This window comes from Chlamydotis macqueenii, chromosome 17 (assembly GCF_036417535.1).
Source record: "Chlamydotis macqueenii isolate bChlMac1 chromosome 17, bChlMac1.mat, whole genome shotgun sequence".
Taxonomy (NCBI): domain Eukaryota; kingdom Metazoa; phylum Chordata; class Aves; order Otidiformes; family Otididae; genus Chlamydotis; species Chlamydotis macqueenii.
Genome location: NC_141572.1, coordinates 950,853 through 967,363, shown reverse-complemented (window position 1 = coordinate 967,363; position 16,511 = coordinate 950,853). Strand labels below are relative to the sequence as shown.

Sequence of the window (16,511 nt, the reverse complement as noted above, 5' to 3'; positions counted from 1 at the left end):
AGTGAAAGTCGACATTATTTAATGGTAAAAGTATGCATAGGTGTTTCCACCAGGATCAGCTCCTGATGTGGCTGATGGCAAAGGCGGGTGAGCTTGCCTGCAGACACCAGGGAGGAGACAGGGAGTCATGGCCTGTGCTGCAGGAGGCTAGGAGAGGAGTAGTAGCATGGAACCATCACCTTCGGGAATGTGAAACCAGTTTAGCTCTATGGTGACATTATCTTTTAAGAGTTAATGTTACAGTACTTGAACATTACTATAACATTACATACTTGAATAAGATGATGATGCTTCTTCATGTTTTACGACTTATTTCACAAAATTCAGTGTTTTGCAACCAGTTTATTCTCTTAAATATGTATTACAAGCTTGCATTAAATTGGCAAAAAATTTTCTGTTCAAGGGAAATTATTTTTTGCTTTTGCTTGTTATCCCCCTCAACTTTTTTCCTCTTATATTTTAAAGTACAAGGATAGCCTGAATCAAGGCTGATTAAAGGATTTAGATAATGTAAAGTGTACTTATTTATGTTAAAGGCTGCATCTTCGTGTTTGCGGTATCTGATGGCTGTACAGAACCACCTCCTCAGTAACACTATTTTGATTAAACCTGATGACAATGATGACAGTGACAGCTCCTTGCAGGGAGAGACATTGAAGGTACAGGTAAACACCAAGTTTTCTTCTAGTATGGCTCTCTACAGTCAGTGTTCCTGTGACTCCTTTTGTTTCTGCAATGCATGCTACTGTTTGTTTCTTTTCCTTTTGATGGTTAAATTACTGTAGACAGTTGTTTCCTGTTCTCTAGCTAGTGTCTGCAATTGTTCTGTGGTCAGTATTCCAGCTTGGGTTCTATATTGTCAGTGAGAGCAGGCAGTTCCTTTCCTAAATACATATATAATGAGTTTTAAAACGTATTTTAATTAATATGTACTAGGAGAAGATTCATGTACCAGGAGAATATTAATGTGCCAGGAATCCTTTCTGGACCCATTACTCCTCTACTTTCTCTTCTCCAAATCACTTAATTGGTCCTTGAAAAAGTATTTTTTGGATTTATGTCTGCTTTTTTGCAATTTTAACTTATAAAGCTTATGTCAAACCACCTAAATCTGTTGTCTGAAGCAGCATGAATAATGCTTGTGGCAAGGGAACTGTTAGAGGACAAGGTTTGCGGACAGTGGTTGTCTTGTTGGTATAAGGTTTATTAAAATGGTGGCCTTTCATGTTACTGCTGGAATAGTCTGGGATGAGCTCATGGAAGCCAGATTTGTCCTAGCGTGCAGGCTGTCTTGTCACAGTAGTTACTGTAACAGTAACGATTCTTCTATAATGGTACTGACTTCTGAATTTCTGGCATTGTTTGTTAAACTGGTTTTGTCTGCTACTCTTTGAGACTGTGTGCTTATAATCTGCTGCAGTTGAAAGTTATTTGTTCAGGCTCGTTGAGTAAATGCTAAATATTGTAGTACTCTTCTTGTCTCACTATTCACCCATGTTCTCATTGTTCAGTTTCTCTCTGCAGTGATCCTCATGCCTGCTAGGACATTCTGTCACCAATGCTGTACCTTGGCTGGCTAACAGCTCTCTCTGGTGCTGGACTTGGGGATTCCTTCCCTCTAGAAACTGGATGTGCATCCTGTAAAATATGCACCTAGTTTCTCCCAGCACTTTGGGGCTTAGCATTAATCAAATTTAAGTCTTGGATGAATCTACTGCTGCGGGCCTGCCAGGTCACATTATCATTATTTTAATTTGGAAATCCATCATTTTATTCTGTTGTCTTTTTTTTTTTTTTTGTATTCTCTAAGAATTTAAGTATCCTATAACTGTTTTTGTCCCTAGGAGCTAAAGACCAGCATTTTGTCTCTTGCTACACAAATTCTGACAGGATGTGATGAAGTCTTGGAAATGCTGCAACAAGTCACTACAGCACTAATAAACAGTGACATTTCTGATAGGGAGCAAAGGTAAGACGAGTAGGAGTATGCTAACTTGAAAACAGTAGATTTGCTTTGTGTGGCTTATTATTCAAGCACAGTTAGCGTTACTGGTTTTTTATAACTTCATACTTGAGCTTTGAATGTATAGGAACTGTTTCTAACCATAGCATTTGCTTAGGAATTATCTTTTTAAGAATTTAGGATCAGACTGCGCGTCAGTACTACTAGCTTGATCATCTATAGAAACTTCAAATTGGGAAGGTTTTATTCAGTTACAATGGTATTTATGAGCAGAGTAACTGGAAACAAACCATAGTTAGTCAGCTGGGAATATTCCTCTAAGCTGAGGCAATTTTTTTTATTTTTAAATTCCTGACTACTGCATCTCTAGTAGCTGGACGAGATATTTTATCCATGACAAGTCTTGGATGTTGTTATGATATCCTACATGTCCTGTCAGATAGCGTCACCTTGTCCTTCCCTGTCTCCCCTCCACTTAAAAAAACCACGTTGGGAATGGGATGTAAATGAAAACTGTGAACCTTTTCTGTGTTAAACAAACCTCTCCCTTTCCCAGTTGCATTTTGGGTTTCTGTTTCTACGCTTCTCTGTTCCCGCAATATTAGTTTTGTTTATTGATAATACACAATTCCTTTGAGATGCGTTCAGACAGATTTCATGCTCAATATATTTTTATAGATACAGATTATTTTGAAGTACTTTGAGCTATGTGTGCTAGCAGCCTGATATGCATACTGGACGCATACATTTGTGTTTGATGTGAACTTTTCATCCCATGCCCATGGAGCTTATCATCTTCTAATTAATAATTAAACTCGTGATTTACTGTCTTCTGGTCTGTCATTGTTTAGTAAGAACTGACAGGAAAGACTAGGCCTAATTTGGAGAATTTGAAATGTTTTCAAGATAGTAAGTTTTTGTTGTTGTTAATATAATGCGAATGTTCTCTGCTGAATTTTGAGTTGCCTACTTATGCAGTCTGTTACAAGATTAAACAGATGACTAAAGATAGTAGTGATACTATATGAAAATAGTTGTTGCTATGTGAACCCTGACTGTCCTTACAGATTAAAAGGCCTGGAGCAAATTACGAAGGCTACTATGCTTGGTCATCTGCTTCCTGTCCTGTTGACATCTCTGATGCATCCAAATCTGCAGACTCTAACTATGGCTGATGCCTTGATGCCTCAGCTGGTGCAGCTGGTTCTTTACACAAGTCAGGTATGGCCTTTGTGTCAGCAGTTGTTTACAAAGGAAAAAAGATGTGGCATGCAAGTTCTAGAATGCCGTAGATCTTGGTCAACTTTCTGCAGTAAGTGATCCACAGATCATAGTTTAAGAGTTGCTTGACAATCGCAAAAGTTGATCATGCTGAGTATTAATTTTGACGAGGTACGACATGTACTAAGTAATGCTTTATTGTCAATAACAACATACAGTGTGATTGATCATATTATTTCAATGCTGAGATCTTAAAATTATTTACTGTTTGCGTGTTTCTAACTCTGTTTTGTGCCACAGACTGCACTGCTGCTTAAAACTCAGTCTCCAGTTTTCTCAGAACTGAACAGTTCCCCTGCTGGTGCATCAGAACAGAAAGGGAAGCTGCTACCTGATGAGAGGTGATTTTCTTTGGGTCCTTTCATGGGGTAAAACATCTTAGCTGTAATGTTCCTTTGGGAGTTGGTAAGGCTATCTTAGAGATATAGAAGTCTTTACAAAAGGGAATTAGTTTTTAATTTTTGTGTGTGTGTATAGAATTAAATGATTAATATCTTCAGGTTGTTTGCACAGGATATGGTTTGTTTTGGTTTTTTTTTTTTTTTTCCCCTCACCTCAAGCATTAGGAATTAATTCTAAATGTTCCTCTTGCAATAAATTAGGCTAAGGAAGGCCATCATAAGAAAATCAAATGTATCTGGCAGCATGAGATACAATTAAAACTGTTGGAAAGATGTTAAGTGGTTTCATTTACCTAGGGAAATATAACTATTTTAAGTCCTGCATTTAAATCCTGTGTCTCAGCTCAGAGTTCTACAGCTTCTGCTTAGAAGCAGAAACACTCAGCTAGATTAAATAAAAAATGCTTATCATATCTATGTGCAATGTTGCCAAATTTGTAGTATTAAACAACTTGTGATAATGTGTAATACACTGTGTGAAAACTCTGAAGAATTTATTTTCAATCCCATTCCAAATTATAAGCTTCAGTGAAATACTAGGCACACTGGTTTATGACAGTATAAGCAGTTTTGGGTGCTGTCCCAGGAGGGAAGTTGGTTTTTATGCTACCAGTTGTATGCTACAATCTCTATATAGTACCATTTACTTTTTTATGGTGCTGCTTAGATTGTTTACCATAATTTGGAAATTGGAAAGCCTAGGGAAAAGTTCAGATTTTACAGATTAGAGATTGGCATAGTTATTTCTAATGTACAGAGTTCGCGCTGTTTTAAGTTCTGCACATTCCTTCAGTACGGTTATGCCGAAAATGAGGAGTCAGTACTTTGTGTCACTATGTATCAATACTGAGAGGTGATTTTAAGAACTTTGTAGTTTGATGTCTGAATATATAGTATGAATCTGTGTTGAATTTAGGACCAAATGTTCACTATTATTTCAGAATGCTGGAAGAGAAAGAAGAACCAGGTTTTCTTACGGGTTTGAAGATCCCCGCTCCCTGGGCTGCTGGGAAGACTGTAGAAACAGTTCATCCTGTCAGGGATAACTATAAATTTAAAGAAACTGTACATATTCCAGGAGCCCGCTGTTTATATCTTAGATTTGACAACAGATGTTCTTCACAGTATGATTATGATAAGGTAAGCAAGGGCCAATTCAGAAATTCTTTCTTTTGTGTATATTTCTGTCAGCAGCACTTCCCATTTTCGTGTTTTCTGCCCCTTGCGTGTCTTGACACCTTATTTCTGGTGATCAGGATAATGCAGGAGGTTTTTATTGGTAGGAGCTGATTAGTGCATGCTGTAATGTCAGTCTACCTACTTCAAGGCTGTAAAGTACAGGGATGCAGAGAAGTTATTTATTGTGTGACACAAGTGTCAGTAACCTTTCTGAAGAATTCTTGAGTTTCATCTTAAGACTAGACTTAGCCAAAATGATAGAAAATGTACAAAGAGTTGTTGACATGAAAAGGCAGGAAGATGACGATAAATGGTTCATGTTTACTTTCTGTTACTCTTGAGGAAACAATCCAAAAAGAGTGTATGCTTAATTCTTGTTCTGTGTTGTTTCAGAACACAACATCTAGTGGTTGTTTCAACGTTTAAACCTTACCAGTTGTGAGGATCCTTTGTTAAGAGTTAGGCTCTGTAATTAGGAAGTTTCCTCAGAAGATGTCAGAAGTAGCGGTGGTTATTAAATAGGAGAAATACAATAGGCTCCAGAGGGTGGTGGGGAGGTGGGGGCGGTTGTGTTGTCCCTCCCTCCTCAAATATTCCTATCGACTCTTCCATTTTTTTTTAAGTTAATTTGACTTCCTTCTCATTTCTTCTGTTGTTCAGTTTTCCTTATTCCTCAAACTTCAAAATTTTAATCTAGCTACCTGCTTTGTAGATCAGCACAGTTTGTTTCAACTGGGCAGAACTGTAATAGTTACTTTTTTTTTTCCCCTGATAGTTGACATGTTTACATGGATTAATATGAACAAATCTTTTCATTTCAAGGCCAGAAATAATAGCATTTATTTTGTATAATCAGAGTGTTGTGCTGCTTACTAATTGCTGCCGTGTAGACTTTGACATAGAGCAAGTCCTGGGATACTCGCTGCCATTAATTATTTATAAGCCTCTTTAATATTAATGTCACCTATTACTGGTTAAACTCCTGCAGAATACTTTGGGCTTGGTCATGTTCCCACTGAAGTCACTGACAAAATATGAACTTTGATGGGAGTAGAAGCAATCCATTTGTTAGCAGAGAGACAGCATGTTCTAGTTAGCTTAGCGTGAGGACTGGAAGTTAGGGTTTCTCCTGACTTCAGCTCCCAGTTCTGCTGCTGACTTGCTGTGTGACCTTGGGGGCAAGTCACTCAGTTTCCTCTCTGCCTCAGTTTCCCCATCTGTAAAATGGGGATAATAATACTTGCCTGCTCACCTCACAGGGCTGTTGTGAGGATTTGTTAATGTTGATAAAGCGCTTTGAAAATAGAAAGCGCGGTGTAAGTGCTAAGTATTATTATTATTATTAGATTTTCTTGTTTTTCTCTTACAGTCTAACAGTGTATTTTATGTTTTGAAGTTGGTGATCTATGCTGGTCCTAACACAAACAGTAGGAAGGTTGCTGAGTATGGAGGCAATACACTGGGATACGGCAGCCGTAGTGTCTTAGGAACTGGTTGGCCGAAAGACTTAGTAAAGGTACAGTATTATAATCCAACAATATTTCACATAGAAAAATCCCCTTTGGAAACCATGTTGAGTCTGTTTTAACCCATGGCAATGAAGTGCAAGCTTTTTAAGTGTTCGGTTATACTTTATGAGATCACTTAAGTGGGCTCTTACGTCCTCGGGGAGTAACTTTAAACTTGACTATATGTTATGTGTGGTGCTTCCTTCTGAGCTTAACTTGTTTAGTTATGTCTTACTAGAATTCGTTATGAGTGTGTTTCAGTCCTGGAGTGTCTAACGGCACTACTGTCCTCATATCTTCCTAGGAGGATTCAGTCTGAGGCTGTGCATATTTTCTGAAGTTTCACGGGCGTGACTGCATTTTTTTTAACAGGAGCTCACAAATATAACAAGTAGTACGTGTAGCAACTTTCCAACCATTTGTATTAGGTTTTAAAATTACATTGAATGCTTTTGGCAGTAAAGCCAAGACAGAAAAATCACTCAACCTTCTTGAAACTTCAGTATTTCAAGAATTTTGTGGTATGTTCCCTCAGATTGTATGCAGTATGATTTGCATTTTTTTTCCTTATGCGTTTGTGCTGTTACATTGTCCCACACTAAAACTGGGCTTCTGTACATAATGAAAAATTATTTCAAAAAGAAAAACAAGAAGTAATGAACTGGAAAGCCATTTCAGACAAGCACTCCATTGTTCACAATTAATGGAATTTCATTGATTTTTCAGACACAGATTTTTGTACTGTTCTTGTAGCAGACTCTTCTATTAATGGTGCTGACATTCTTCTCCTTGAAGAGCTTGTCTGTCTGCCTTCAGGAAGGGAACTATTAATTATTGCATGGTTTCTTGCAGACAAATAATGAAAGCATTTTGATCAAAATCAAGGCCAAGTGCAGAGTGATAAATTCTACTTTGATTTTATAACTACAGTGGGGTTTTTTTTTATTTTGCTGCTGGTTAACTACAGTAAAACTAAAATCAAATTGTCCACTGTAAGTTATCCTTACAAAAAGGGAAGAATATTAAATTAGAGTATATAATTGGAGATAACAATAATACTTAGATAAATGTCATTAAAAACATTAATCTATAAAATAAGCCACTTTTATGAGAAGTTTGTTTGTTTGCCTTAATTCTTAACTGTATTTTCTTTTCTTTTTTTTTTATTTTTTTTTTTTATTTTTTCCCCCCCCACCTCCTCCCTGTCAAAATGTTAAGGTGGAAGGAGATACAGTCACCTTCTCCTTTGAAATGCGGAGTGGCCGTGAGCACAACACTCCAGACAAAGCCATGTGGGGCTTTGCTTGCACTGTCCGAGCACAGGTACTCAAACGTGGCAGATTCCGTGGGACAGGTTCATCTTCGATTTCTCTTCTGTCTGTTACTCACTTCTGATCAAATAGAAATATACTTCAGAGTTGGAAGTTAATGTTTGAAATGTAGAACAGTAATAGCTTACTTATTTTGTCAATAAGACATCTCTTTACAATGTAAAGGACCTACATTTTAGACCCTGTAGTATCTCTTGCTGCTTGTAGATCAGGGTTTCTTTGGAGTGATGGATGTCTTGTAGCAACCTGGAAATCAGAGATTTAATGAGGGAACAATTATTCCAGCCTAGAAAAAAGAGAGGGGAGGGACACTGGAATCAAACAAAAGGAAACTTGAATCTCGCTACTTGAGAGCTAGGACTGGATCTGTGAGCTAACAGATCTGCAGGCCAGAAAATGATGGAACCAAAAATAACTTTATCTTGTCTTTTCTTGGCTCAGGAAAATAATGTTTAAATCTTATTTCTTGTCTGAGTTGTTCTTCTATATTGCTTTAAATTGTTAAAGCATTTTTTCAATATACCTCTGTGCAAGAGATGTGATATATATCTTATATATAAGACTATATGTAAAAATATAAAATCTATCTTGAAATATGTTGGGGAAGGACTTCATGGTTGGTTGATTAGTGCAATTTATCACTGTTCCTACTGCAGGAGTCTTCAGAGGATGTGTCAGGAGGCTTGCCGTTCTTAGTTGACCTGGCACTTGGCCTTTCTGTGTTAGCTTGTTCTATGCTGCGAATATTATACAATGGACCAGAAATTACCAAAGATGAAGAAACCTGTCAAGAGCTCTTAAGATCTAAACTATTACAAAGGTAAAAAAAGATGTATATTAAAAAAATCTGAGTTTCCATGTGGGGTTTTTTTTTTTTTCTGAGGGAGGTTGACATTTGTAGTTGTGCTCAAGTCTTCTGTTTTAAGGTGGTTGTTTTGATAATTTTTCCTGCACAGTTTGTTCAACAGTTCTGTCTTGCCTAAAGCTAAGGAAATATTCTAGAGAGTAGAGGTTTTCTTTAGAGTAGGTGGAGGAGGATTGGGCTATGCTTGGTACAAGCTGCACTTAATGTGTTAATATATTGTCTGTCCTTGTACAGTGCTGTTGACTAATGTGTCTTTCTGAACTGGGGAAGTTAAGAAAAAAAATAAATCCTTTTCATTTGTTTTTATTTTTCCAGGTGCCAGTGGCAGGTGGAAGCTAATGGTGTCATATCTCCAGCCCTTACACCAAGTCCTTCTCCATTGCCTCTTACTATAGAGGAAGATAGAGAATTTACATATCCTTCTGATGTTCTAGTGCCTCCTGTTGGACACTATTTTGATTTGCCTAGGATTAGGCTGCCTCCGGGAATCATGATAAAACTCAGGGAAATCTCTGGACGTGCTCGGCCTCAATTCAGACCTAGTATAAAGTAAGTAGGCATTGTTTTGCTATGTTTTTTGAACTTGACTGTTATTTTTTGAAGTGTTTGGTGCCAAAGTGAGCGAGCTGAAAAAGCAATGGAAGGGATACAGCATGCTTGCTGTGTATGGTGGTGTGTATTTAATATTCTATAAATGCTTGTTTGTGAACGCAGCGTCTAGTGAGTTGTAAATATGAATTGTCAAAGTTTTTCCATTATTCTTGCTTAATCAGTCTGGCTTTACCTGTAACCCTAGGGAAGTGATTCAGCCGGAAGTAATGGAAGAGATGGTCGTTTCATGTGTGATTAAACATTTGAATTTGGTTGATGCGCTCCAGTCCCTGATAAACTTCCAGTATCAGGAAGAACATGCTGAAGAATATGATTTACTTTGTAAAATTATGGGAGAGACCTTTAAGAAGTTAAATGCCATGGAGAGACAATTGCAGGTAAAAATAAAACTACACAAAAGAAAAACTAGAAAGCTTTTTTTGAGATTGAAGGTGTATTGACAGCATTTTAGAAACACAGAAATACAAAACTTATTCAGATTTCTTCTTTTAAGATCTCTTCTACTCCTGAAGATGATCAGCTGCAGTAGGTGTTATTTTTTGTCTCTTTCTTAGAGCGTGGCTGAGCTGGAGCAGAAATGGCAGAATGAGGTGGATGACGCCATGCATGGGAAGCTGGAGAACAATGTCCCATTCTTTTATGATTACCACTTCAATGAGGTAAGCATTGTGGCTGCTGTGTGTGTTCGCGCTTCATGCTGCTCTCTCAATACACATTCTTCCTTTTCCTTCCCTTTGTTTAGAGCAAGATGAAAGAACTAGAACTTCTGTGTTCGATGAAAGAAGTTTCTTTTGATGGAAGTGATCTGGAGAATGTGGTCCTGGCTCTAAGGTTAGTAGCTTAAGACAGGCAGCTTTAAGCAGCTGTGGAATTTCAGTGAGTTCCAAAAGTAGGTATGCAGGTTTAAAGTTGCATACAAACATAAATGCTCATCAGAGTAGGTGTTTGAATCTCATTGTTCTCTGTGACAGTTAATGATGTGAAACAGAAGGTGGCACTAAATGTTTCAAAAACACTTTATATCTAATTTCATTAAAGGCTGGTGAACCTCTAGAAAGAAAACAATCTTTGGGAGCAGGAACATTCAGCTGAACTTCTAGCTGGGGGTGCAAATACTTTAAAACTTGATTTTCCTGTCTGTCTGACAATATCTGATTAAATTGTTAGAATCATTTGTTCCGCGTTAGTACATACAGCTACTAGTACTTACTAACAAGTCACTTGTTTATTTCTTTAATTTTTTCTGCTTTCCACTTTGTTGGCATAGAATAGATAGATGCTGTATGTCTTCTTTAAAATAACCTTTCTCATAGTAACGCTTTACTTCAGAAGGCATTAAAACATAATTGAATTTACTTCTTTTATTTTTCTTTCATAATCTTAGGGAGAAGTTTTTTCAGGAGGTGAATTCACTGATACAGAAGACCTCTCATCCCCTAGCAAAAACAAAAACGTTAGTGAAGAGCTTGATGAACAGAGCAGAGCTGTTACTACATGTCACTATTGCAGCACAGTCTGGAATCACAAGAAGTATATCTGGTACCCCTGCAGAGACTCCAGGTATATATGTCATTACCAGCATTGTACTTTCTTTTATTCTTTCTTTCTTTATTTTTTTTTTCCTAAAGATATAATTTATTCTGTTTCTCTTATTTTTCCTCTTTCACTTAAATTAAAATGAAACCTTTTTTTCTCTTACAATAAATGCAGCTGAGTGTTTGTTTTCTGATTGCCATAAATTCAGATCTGAGTAATAATATGTGGAATTTACACTCTAGTCTCCTGAAGTATTGGGGGAAAAAATGCTTAACCTGATCAAAACAAAACTAACTTGAAACAATACCTGAATACAGAAAAGTCCTCAGAGCTGAGTTGCAGGTTCTTGCTTAGAGTGTATTTTCCTTACCCTGTGTTATATCTTTCACTGGAATGTCCACAGTGATTTTTTTAAAAACAGTTTGTAAATAACCTTCTACACCAGGAGTGACATTCCTTCATATTGTTTTGTATTGCAGCCTGTAAATCAGCATCTGAAACAAAAGTGATATCTCACGCAGTCCGCCAGCCCGTCTTCCTCCGTAGTATGTCAGCACCGTCCGACTTGGAAATGATTGGAAATGAAGATATCGAGTTTGCTAGAACAAGTCAAAGGTATGCAACAGTTTAATTCCATGAAGCTGCTTTGCAATAATGTGGCCTGTGTTGTTCAAATCGTCATAAACTTTGCAAGCACAGCACATTATTTTTTTCATTGGATCACTGTGTTGCTGCCAGGTGTAATTATCCTGTGTTCTTGTAGGCGACGCCATGTCACCAGCCACAGGAGCAGCTCTTTCACTCTTCTCCAGTCACTGACCATCGAGGACAGCAGAGATAAACCCACGTACAGTGTCTTACTGGGGCAACTGTTTGCTTTCATTGGAACAAATCCTGACCAAGCAGTATGTCATTTCAAATGTGCTAAATCATTATATTTTCAGATTTTCACAAAGAAGGGAGATGTCTTGCTTGTCTCCCATTAACAAAACCAAACCAAATCTCCTAGGTATCCAGCAGCAGCTTTCTGCTAGCTGCTCAGACGAGGTGGCGTCGTGGGAACACGAGGAAGCAAGCCTTGGTGCATATGAGAGAGTTGCTGACGGCAGCTGTTCGGGTTGGTGGGGTGACGCATCTTGTAGGCCCAGTGACCATGGTACTTCAGGGAGGACCAAGGTTTGTTTATTTCTCTGCAAATAATTAAATGTTTTGGTCTCTGTAAAAGATAGTAAATTGCTTTCTGCAAAGAAAAACTGTGAGAAGTGTCCATATATATGTATATAGGGTATCTTACTCTCCTGACTTAATTCTAAATTCATGTTTGTTAGTTGTTAGTGGTAGATTTAGCTGATACTAATACTGTCATCTAAATTTAATAAATATTTTTTAAGTATTTTGTTTGTGGTCAAATTTCAATCATGTCTGAGGTAAAACTACCATACTATCTCATTTACATATGTTTCATATTAAAACATTAAGTGACTTGCAGTTTTGCTTCTAAATCTTTCTAAAGTAATGCTTAATATGTGCTGATTATTTTTTTTAAAACTATATTTGGAAGTTTGTTCGTTTTATTTAACCCAGAAAGCATACTATTTCAAATATCTAACTACCGACAGGATTGAAGAGCTGACATGTGGTGGGATGGTGGAACAAGTCCAGGAAGCTTTTGGAGAGACCATGACGTCTGTGGTCTCGCTGTGTGCTCGCTACCCCATCGCTTGTGCAAATAGCATTGGCCTCTTGTGCACTATACCTTACACGAGGTATCAAAGTATTTCTTTTGGAAAGGGAAGGAGGGCATCACAGCTGTCCTTCTTAGGTTTTGCCTTAAGGAGGAGCATTCCGTAGTATAAATATGCTCCCTTTCTTCATAATGAGGAGTATCTGAGAACATCCTCTTAAATTTTCTCAGAATACAGAGGGGAGGACAAGGGAGAAGACAGAACCATCTTTCTCAAAGTGAAGTAATTAATTGCTGAGTTAACAGCAAGTTCTGGATTTTCATTGGGTCTGTTGTTAGTGACTGAAAAGTTACTGAAGTTAAAACCTGAATTTCTCTTATCATCTAGGAGTGAAGAGAAGTGTTTGGTGCGTAGTGGCCTGGTACAACTTATGGACCGACTTTGCAGTTTAAGCAGCCAGACAGAATCCAGTTCAAATGAAAAACAGACTAAGAAACAGAAGGTGGCCACTATGGCTTGGGCTGCCTTCCAGGTGCTAGCCAATCGGTGTGTTGAATGGGAGAAAGAAGAAGGTAGGAACACTGCCAAATATAGTTCTGCTGTGCGCTTTAGAATTACCCAAGTGCCTGAGAAGTGGTGTAAATGTACTTAAAATAGGACATTCACTCGCCGTGACTTCAGTACTGGGTGGGTTCTTTACAACGCAAAAGTGGATTCAAAAAGGAAGTTGATTTTCTTCTTGTTATTTTTTTAATTCTAGCTTTTTCCCCCACTGTGGGAGTGTTTATGTTGCAGATAATTTCTGGTCTGCCACTTGATTCTGTCTAGACATAACCAGAGAACCCGCAGACGTTGAGTGATCACTTAATGTATTTCTGCTGTGATAGGATTCACCCATAACATAGATAAACTTACAGACATGTGGCTGTTGGCTGATGGGACATAGATATTCTGCCAGGTTTTACTTTTAATTAAAAGACATTTTATATTAAGAAAAGTTCTGCTATAGCAAAACAAAAATATTTTTTACTATTTTCAACTTATGGGTAAGGAATTTGTAGATGTGTATGTTTGTTTTTGTTAGTTACAATTGTGTGTTCTTGCATTACTTTTAAAGGTGGCTCGACAGAAGCTGTTCACTCTGGTCTGGCTCGTCAGGTCTCCAGCCTTCTTACCAACCACCTCGCACGAGCTACGGAGTGCTGTGGTAATCAAGCTGCAGGGAATGACGCGCTTCAAGATGTTCTCAGTCTTCTTAATGACCTGTCAAGGTACTAAGCCTTTGTTTCTGGAGTATTTTTTCTATGTATGAAAGCAGGTGGGGAGGATTTTTTTACTGTAGTGAAGGTAAGATAACTTTCAAAACCATTCTAAAACTGGATTGTAAACTGGTGCTCAGTGTTTAATCAGTGCTATCAGGTTATATGAGTTGTTGCAGAGAAGCTTTTGTCAGACACTGAATTTTTTTTTAATTATATCTTGTAAATAATAAATTCATTTATTTCTAATCCCGAGAGCAATTTTTTTTTTTTTTTCTAAACAGCAGTTACTTGATTTTTTTAATTCCCTTTCAGGAGTCACATAGGTAAAGCAATCCTGAGCCAGCCAGCCTGTGTGTCCAAGCTTCTGTCACTTCTCTTGGATCAGCGTCCTTCTCCAAAGTTGGTCCTTATAATCCTCCAGTTGTGTCGTGCTGCACTACCTCTCATGAGTGTGGAGGACTGTGGAAATGTGGAATTGCCTCCCTGGAGTTACTCGGTACCCTCTCTGAACAGTGAACAGGATGATCCCAGTGACCCAGCCTCCAAGATTGCCTCTCTGCTGTTGGCAAAGCTGGCGGATTATGTTGTACCAGGTACCAGCATCCTTTTCGTGTCATGCCAATTTAAGAAATTGCCAAGCAAGTCATGTTTCTACGAGGAGCTTTTGTAGTAACAGAAATCTCAAGTAGGGAAAGGTATATGATATGTGAGTGTTGAAAGATAGAATAGTTCTGTGACTTCCCATCTGCCTCTTAATTTAACTGTTCTCAGACTAAGATGTGTGTCATGGTGATATTTTAGATACATCTTGGATGTGTTAGCATTCATTTCAAGGGCAAGAAAGTTTGTTGATGGAGCTCATAGTTGTGTGTTTTCCTTTGTTTTGGTTTTTTTTTTCCTGTCTACGTCAAGGTTGCCAGACAGTTCTTTCTCCAACTGCCTCTGAGCCAGATACTGCTTTGGCAAAAGCCAGCCCTAAAAATTCCATAAAAGGTGATAAAGATCCTGGAGAAGAAAGTGAGGCAGTGGATGGTAAACTTTCTATTTTTATTCATAAACGGGAAGACCAGTCATCCCATGAAGTCCTTCAGCCATTACTAAGGTAATCTTAACTCGCTGGATTGGAATTGGCAACCAATTTCACCAATTCCGTGCATCTTTTTTTATAGGAAAGTGCATCCTAGACATCATAGTAAATGGGAAAGCAAATTGTCTTCCCAATTTGTTGTGTTTACTGGCAAAATAATAAGGTAATATAAAAATGGCTTATAGGGCTGATGCTTAGCTTACTGTTACCTGGATAAAAGTGCGTACCACTATACTGAACTTGTGGTGAGGCAGCAGCAGAAAGACTCTAAATCCCAGTGCTTCCTGGACTTCTCTGTTTTGTAGAAGACTAGTTATGATGAGAGCAGCGAAGCTGAAACAGAGCAGAGTATACAGATGTATGAAAGAAGGGGGATATGGAGTGTGATGATTAGGTTTTGATGTGCTTACGAGCCACTAGCAAAGGAACATGAAAATATCTTTGTCTGAAAATGGTCACAGGAAAGATTAGCTTCTTAAATGATGCTACATTGGGAAAGCTGAATGTATCTTGTTGTGGTATTACAGACTATGCAGGACTAACAAGTAAAAAAACTATCAAAGCGAAATGGCTTTAAAACCACTGCTTTTAATAATGCATATGCTGGATAATAACTTGCTGTTACAGCTTCTTTAGTATTCTTAGTACCCACTTGGATTTTGAGATCTCTGAATCTCAAACAGCCAACATTGTCAACTCTTCCATTTTGTACTATTTGTGTATGCGCTAAAAATGATACTGAAAGGTACGATGTTGAATGTCCTTTGGTGAAAGGTTAACTCAGAGCCCTCCGGCATTTGTGTTCAGTAAAAGCCAATTTCCTGATGCTTCTTTTTGAGGAGGGAAGGGTTAAATTGCTATGCAAACAGCTACATTCAATAGTATTAAATTCCTTTTGCAAATTACAGTGCAGTTGGGTATGTCCTTGACTATCAAGTGTTTCTATTACTGCTGAGCAATTCAGAAGCAAGGGTTGGTTTCAAATAATTTAAAACCACGCATAATATTTAAACTGTACTGTATATTCAGCTATTGTTTCGAGCAATGAAAACAGAGCTAACATCTTCTGTTTTCACTTTAATAGTAGCTCGGAAGGTCGTCCATTCCGACTAGGAACGGGAGCCAATATGGAGAAAGTGGTGAAAATGGACCGAGACATGACAAAAGTAAGTAAAGGAATAACTAAAGAATTATTCAACGTTATAAAAAATGGTTGCCAGTCAGAATTCTTGGTTTTTTAATTGATGTTAAATCCCTTTTCTTAAGTGTTTTTTTAACTTACAGAACTATTCAGAAAGATAACTTTAATGTTAGCATTAAATAATGTAAATACAGAGGTAAAGGATGGAAAAAGAATTTCAGGTAATGCTTCCTCCAGCCATTGTAGGTCATGTTTAAGCCCCTTTAGTATTCTCCTTCCTGACGTTTTTAATGCACATGATAGTACAATTTTTAAACCACATATTTAAATTCAATTTTCGTGTATGTTTTCAGATACATTCTTGTGCACCAGAAATACTCATGTGTGGCTTTTTCATCAGAGAAGAGAAACTATACTGTTAAGCGAAGAATGAAATATTAAAGGCGATGAATCCACATAAATCTCTTATCTCTTTGTGGATGAAAAAAAGCAACAGAAATAATTTGTCTTATGACTGTGACTAATACATACGTAGGGAGGATGTTTTGATGTGTTCTCAGTCCTTTTACATGTGCAGAGGGAGGAGACTTAAATGCATCACATAGAGTGGCCAAACAGAGCTCACATAAGTGTTTGTCTTACATGGCAATTTCATTTCCA

At 37.7% G+C, this 16,511-nt stretch overlaps 1 protein-coding gene across 3 annotated transcripts in view; it reads left to right on the top strand.

Moving 5' to 3' along the window:
* Window positions 1-16,511, top strand: part of HECTD4 (HECT domain E3 ubiquitin protein ligase 4) — a 75,155-nt gene that overhangs the window by 29,537 nt on the left and 29,107 nt on the right. For 2 of the 3 annotated variants that reach the window (XR_015260489.1, XM_086761907.1), the window contains exons 17-38: window positions 537-665; window positions 1,845-1,969; window positions 3,031-3,184; window positions 3,485-3,585; window positions 4,587-4,785; window positions 6,221-6,340; window positions 7,551-7,655; window positions 8,320-8,483; window positions 8,844-9,077; window positions 9,325-9,517; window positions 9,695-9,799; window positions 9,883-9,971; window positions 10,525-10,700; window positions 11,156-11,291; window positions 11,440-11,581; window positions 11,686-11,852; window positions 12,296-12,442; window positions 12,749-12,933; window positions 13,479-13,632; window positions 13,936-14,216; window positions 14,536-14,725; window positions 15,795-15,876. Coding sequence is in view for 2 of the 3 variants with exons in the window: in XM_086761907.1 (XP_086618033.1) it covers window positions 537-665; window positions 1,845-1,969; window positions 3,031-3,184; window positions 3,485-3,585; window positions 4,587-4,785; window positions 6,221-6,340; window positions 7,551-7,655; window positions 8,320-8,483; window positions 8,844-9,077; window positions 9,325-9,517; window positions 9,695-9,799; window positions 9,883-9,971; window positions 10,525-10,700; window positions 11,156-11,291; window positions 11,440-11,581; window positions 11,686-11,852; window positions 12,296-12,442; window positions 12,749-12,933; window positions 13,479-13,632; window positions 13,936-14,216; window positions 14,536-14,725; window positions 15,795-15,876 (3,378 nt within the window). In the remaining variant the exon portion in view is untranslated. Of the gene's footprint in view, window positions 1-536; window positions 666-1,844; window positions 1,970-3,030; window positions 3,185-3,484; window positions 3,586-4,586; window positions 4,786-6,193; window positions 6,341-7,550; window positions 7,656-8,319; window positions 8,484-8,843; window positions 9,078-9,324; window positions 9,518-9,694; window positions 9,800-9,882; window positions 9,972-10,524; window positions 10,701-11,155; window positions 11,292-11,439; window positions 11,582-11,685; window positions 11,853-12,295; window positions 12,443-12,748; window positions 12,934-13,478; window positions 13,633-13,935; window positions 14,217-14,535; window positions 14,726-15,794; window positions 15,877-16,511 lie in introns of all 3 variants that reach the window. The other variant, XM_086761906.1, reaches the window with a different exon arrangement.